General features: G+C 32.2%; 1 protein-coding gene across 1 annotated transcript; it reads left to right on the top strand.

Annotated features, from left to right (window-relative positions):
- Positions 1-3,189: 3,189 nt before the first annotated feature.
- On the top strand, positions 3,190-4,025 carry LOC123692306 (endocuticle structural glycoprotein SgAbd-8-like). The gene is made up of 2 exons (XM_045637039.1): positions 3,190-3,325; positions 3,496-4,025. Exons 1-2 carry the CDS (start codon positions 3,314-3,316, stop codon positions 3,865-3,867), a joined length of 384 nt encoding a protein of 127 aa, XP_045492995.1. The 5' UTR covers positions 3,190-3,313; the 3' UTR covers positions 3,868-4,025.
- Positions 4,026-4,252: the final 227 nt, after the last annotated feature.

Below are 4,252 nucleotides of genomic sequence, written 5' to 3'. Positions count from 1 at the left end.
CCCCGCCCGCGTGTCAAGGTCGCCAGACCATCACATTGCCATAAACTTCACATATCTACAAATTACATCTTCATATACAATTACAATGATTCATGGAAAATGATTAATTTTTAAATAGCCGATGCGTTTGGGCCAATTCATTTATGCAACATGAAAGATAATAATAATAATTCACCGACCGCGACGGTTCTCCCAAGCGGCATTTAATCAGTTAAGGCATGTGATTAAATCAAATGAAGAATAGTTATTAAGCAATAATGTAAATGGTAAATGATAATTATGTTTGCATCTACATATATTGTAAAAATAAGAAGACACGTTTAGGGTATCTACTGCACTGGAACTGCTGCTTACCTTTTTACAGATTTACTTTCACTATATCCTAGTGAAGGAGTTCTATTATATAATAACATAGATTCTAGTGAACTGTCATTTTGACAGGTCACCGTCAAAATTAAGTTATATCATCTTCGTAAGCTTCTTGTGTTAGTCTATAAATTAGTATAGATACCGGTCGCGCTAATGAATTAATTCATTTTGTTTTGTTTTACATTTAGTGACCTTCAATTGTTTCATAGCTCTGTTTGCACAAAAATTAAATTAACTATTGATATGGCGTGCTGCAGCTAAAAATAAAACCGAATACATTAATAAAATATGCTAAATTAGCAGTGAAGCATTTCATTCACACGTTATTAGTGTAAGATTTATTGGAGAGACTGCAAAAAATATCGTTTTGCGAAATTTTGCATGAAAGCGCATACAAAAAGTAAACAGCAACGTTTAGCACATACTGGTGAATTTATTAGGGTTCAGTGGCTAAATATAATTCTGAATGCCTTTTTCAGAATGATTAAAAATCTAAATAAATTGAATAAGTTTTAATCGAACATAAAATAATATAATATATTTTAATTTTACTTTTTTAATATCTACTATATAATATAATATTGGCGGCTCGACCCGGCTCCGCCCGAGCTGTAGGAAGGTAGGCAGGGTAGGAAATAAACTATAGCCCATGTTACTTCCAAACAATGTGGCTTTCTATTAGGTAGTGAAAGAACATTAAAATCGGAGGGAAGAGAACATTAAATTAAGACTCTTTATACCTGTTATTAGAGAAAAAGTGTAGAAAAGAGGAAATTAAATTAAAGAGATAGAAAATATTTAATAAAAAAAACATGCAGTAAAAAATAATTTTCTAAATATTTAATAAAAAAAACATGTAGTTAAAAATAATTTTCTACTATTGCTGTATCGCAGCGGAAATAAATAATACGAATGTCTAGATGGTTATCAGTTATCGCTCGATATGATCAAATAGCTGAGAAGAATAATGATACGGTTTGAATTGCGGATATGCGAGATCATCTGGGTGCACTATGGCAGAATAAATATTAGATGCTAAGTATATATATGTTCAAATTTCATCTTATATGATAGGATACGCCTGCATGCTTAACAATTTTAAATTTGAACTTGATTATTAGTTGATTATTTATTTCAGCATCGAATAATACTTGTCCCATAAATAGAAATAAAAAATATTGTAAATTTTAGTTTATTTGAAATTTTTTGCATTTCATTTGTATTAGGTAATCAATAAAGTTATTGAAGTCTTTGGTTTCAAAGTAACTATTTATTCTGAAAGCGTTTATTATAATTTATCCAGATATTACCCCAGAATGGCTGAATTTTGACAGAATTGTAACGAGCCCTAACTCCTAAGATTAGTCGATGATCCTCGATTATGTCGATTGATCATATGGGAGTATGGGAGACATCATATTCCTGAAATATAAAATAAGGAAATCTCTTATATAGTGAAGGCTATAATAGTGAATGAAGTTTCACAAGGCATAATTGTTTCATTGTTTAAATTATGATAGAAAAAACATAGCCCATAAAATTGAAACGAGATTCAGACTCCAGTTTAAATATTACCATGGTCATAAATCATGGTCCACTTCCTAAAGATAAATGGTATCGTAACGAAAATCGCCCGAAGACAATCTCTAAACTAATACAGCCTACAGATTTTTACATAACATTTATGAAATCTTTTGTTGTTAGAATATCTATTCATAAGAATGAATATTATATTACATAATAGCGCATTCATCGATACATATATGCGATTGGATCTTGCTATTGTATCTTTATATTTAATTTCGTAATCTCTCTATGCAGACAATATTCTAAATCACGCCTTTATTTGTAATTGCATAACTTTATAAATTGCAAATTCATTTTACCCCTAAATATACTTGTACTCCACTATTATATAAAGTATCTTCAATTTAAATAGGACATTAGTCATGTAATCTAAGCATTAATAGAGAGGACGGTATTTATTTCATAAAAATATCTAGTATCGGTAGAGCACCGATGTGTGTGCTTGCTGTCTGTATGGTATCGTAGCTTCCAAAAGGATAACCGGATTTCCTTAGTAGCGGGTTTCCTAGTCTAGAGTTTTTTTGTCGATATTGTCCTTAGTTATGTTTTGTAAAAGTAAAAATAGTTCAGGAAAAAAATAAAATATTCAAGCATACACCACTCCCAAATATTAATAATCTTTCCAAGTTTTCATAATCAAATCTTTATCCCCGTTATTACGGATTATATTATATAGAGAAAATTTCTTTAATATTTCTACTGTAAGTCAATTAATTTTTATATAAGTTCGGAATAGCTTTACAGCAGTTTAAAAAAGAAACATTTAAAATTTGTCTTGTGGTTTTTACGATTAAATGGATTATTATTCACGTATCTTATAGTTCAGATAATTAATTAAAAAACTGTTCCAAATGCGGATTACCATACTTGGTTTTTAGGCGTAGCTTCGACATGCATCTCTCAGGTCTTCTTCTCAAGGATCTTGAGCTTATTAAACTTAACATCTATGTCAAGACTTTTTACAGCCAACTATTACAAAGCAAAATGACGTGATAATGTGTATGCCTAGATCAAAATCACTATAATGGATTATGTGTTTAGCGTGTGCTGCGAAACTGCATCTTTCATGTAAACATTAGTGCTTGCGTTAAGGTCAATACTGAACAAATGGAAAAGCCGTTAGCTTTGTTGACAGCCGTTACGTAGCGCCACCGCGTTGACATATTCGATTCGAGGTAATGCATCTACTGTTTACTTATTTCATAGATTTTGCGACATCGCAATGAATTACGAAATTAGGAATGCCGGGAGGTGGACAAATGGCGCTCTATAAATACTCAAATTATCAGGACATGACAGCATCAGTCGATACATTGTTCAACCTTAAATCACATTACGATAACCAGTCATACCGACAATGAAGTCTGTTGTAAGTGTTCATTTGTGGCAGTTCGTTTTAAGCTTAACATGTGTGATTAGCAGTGAAAAGAGTCATTAATATAAAATTGTGTGAAATTAAAAAGTGTTTTGGGATCTAAAGTTAAATCAACAGTGAATTAAGTGCAATGAAAAAGTGTTAATATATATGTCGTTTTTCAGGTACTTTTCGCTTTGTTCGTCGGTGTTGCGATCGCCGCTCCCCAGGCCCCTACCGAACCCATTCCAATTTTGCGTCAAGATAGCCAGATAAATGGTGACGGATCATACCAGTACTCTTTCGAAACCGGTAACGGAATCAGTGCTGACCAAAAAGGTGATTTGAAGAAGGTCGGTGATGTCGAAGCTTTAGAAGTGCAAGGCCAGTTCCAGTACCCTGGTGAAAATGGAAACATTCAGTTGACCTACACCGCTGACGAGAACGGTTACCACCCCCAGGGTGATCACCTCCCCACAGCTCCCCCTGTACCTGAAGCTATCCAGAGGGCACTTGCATACCTCGCCACTGCCCCACCTCAAACAGAAAGCTCATAAAAATGTAACACTTAATAATTATTAAAACATAATATATAGTCTCCAAACGCTCTACTAGACATTTAATAATAGACTAGCGTTTACCACATAGAGGAACATACAGTTAGTAATTTAAATATTTTTTATTTTTGTAGTTGAAATAAACCGTTTTATTATAATAATTTGCCTTATTATTTTGCCTTATTTGATATTAGATTTACTTCTTAAATACTATATAATATATACTTCAGGCTTTTTTACAAGTGATAATAAGTTATAAATTGCAAGTTTGCCACAAGAAAGATGCATCTAAACTCTAAAGCATTACATAAAAGCAAAAAGCAGCAGCTTCTTATAAAATGCATTCGTAGGTAAAAGGCTAAAAGAAAAAAATAATAATTTAAAA

The sequence above is a fragment of the Colias croceus genome, chromosome 6 (genome assembly GCF_905220415.1).
Source record: "Colias croceus chromosome 6, ilColCroc2.1".
Taxonomy (NCBI): Eukaryota; Metazoa; Arthropoda; class Insecta; order Lepidoptera; family Pieridae; genus Colias; species Colias croceus.
The sequence above is the reverse complement of the archived record's forward strand: the minus strand, read 5'-3'. Positions and strand labels throughout refer to the sequence as shown.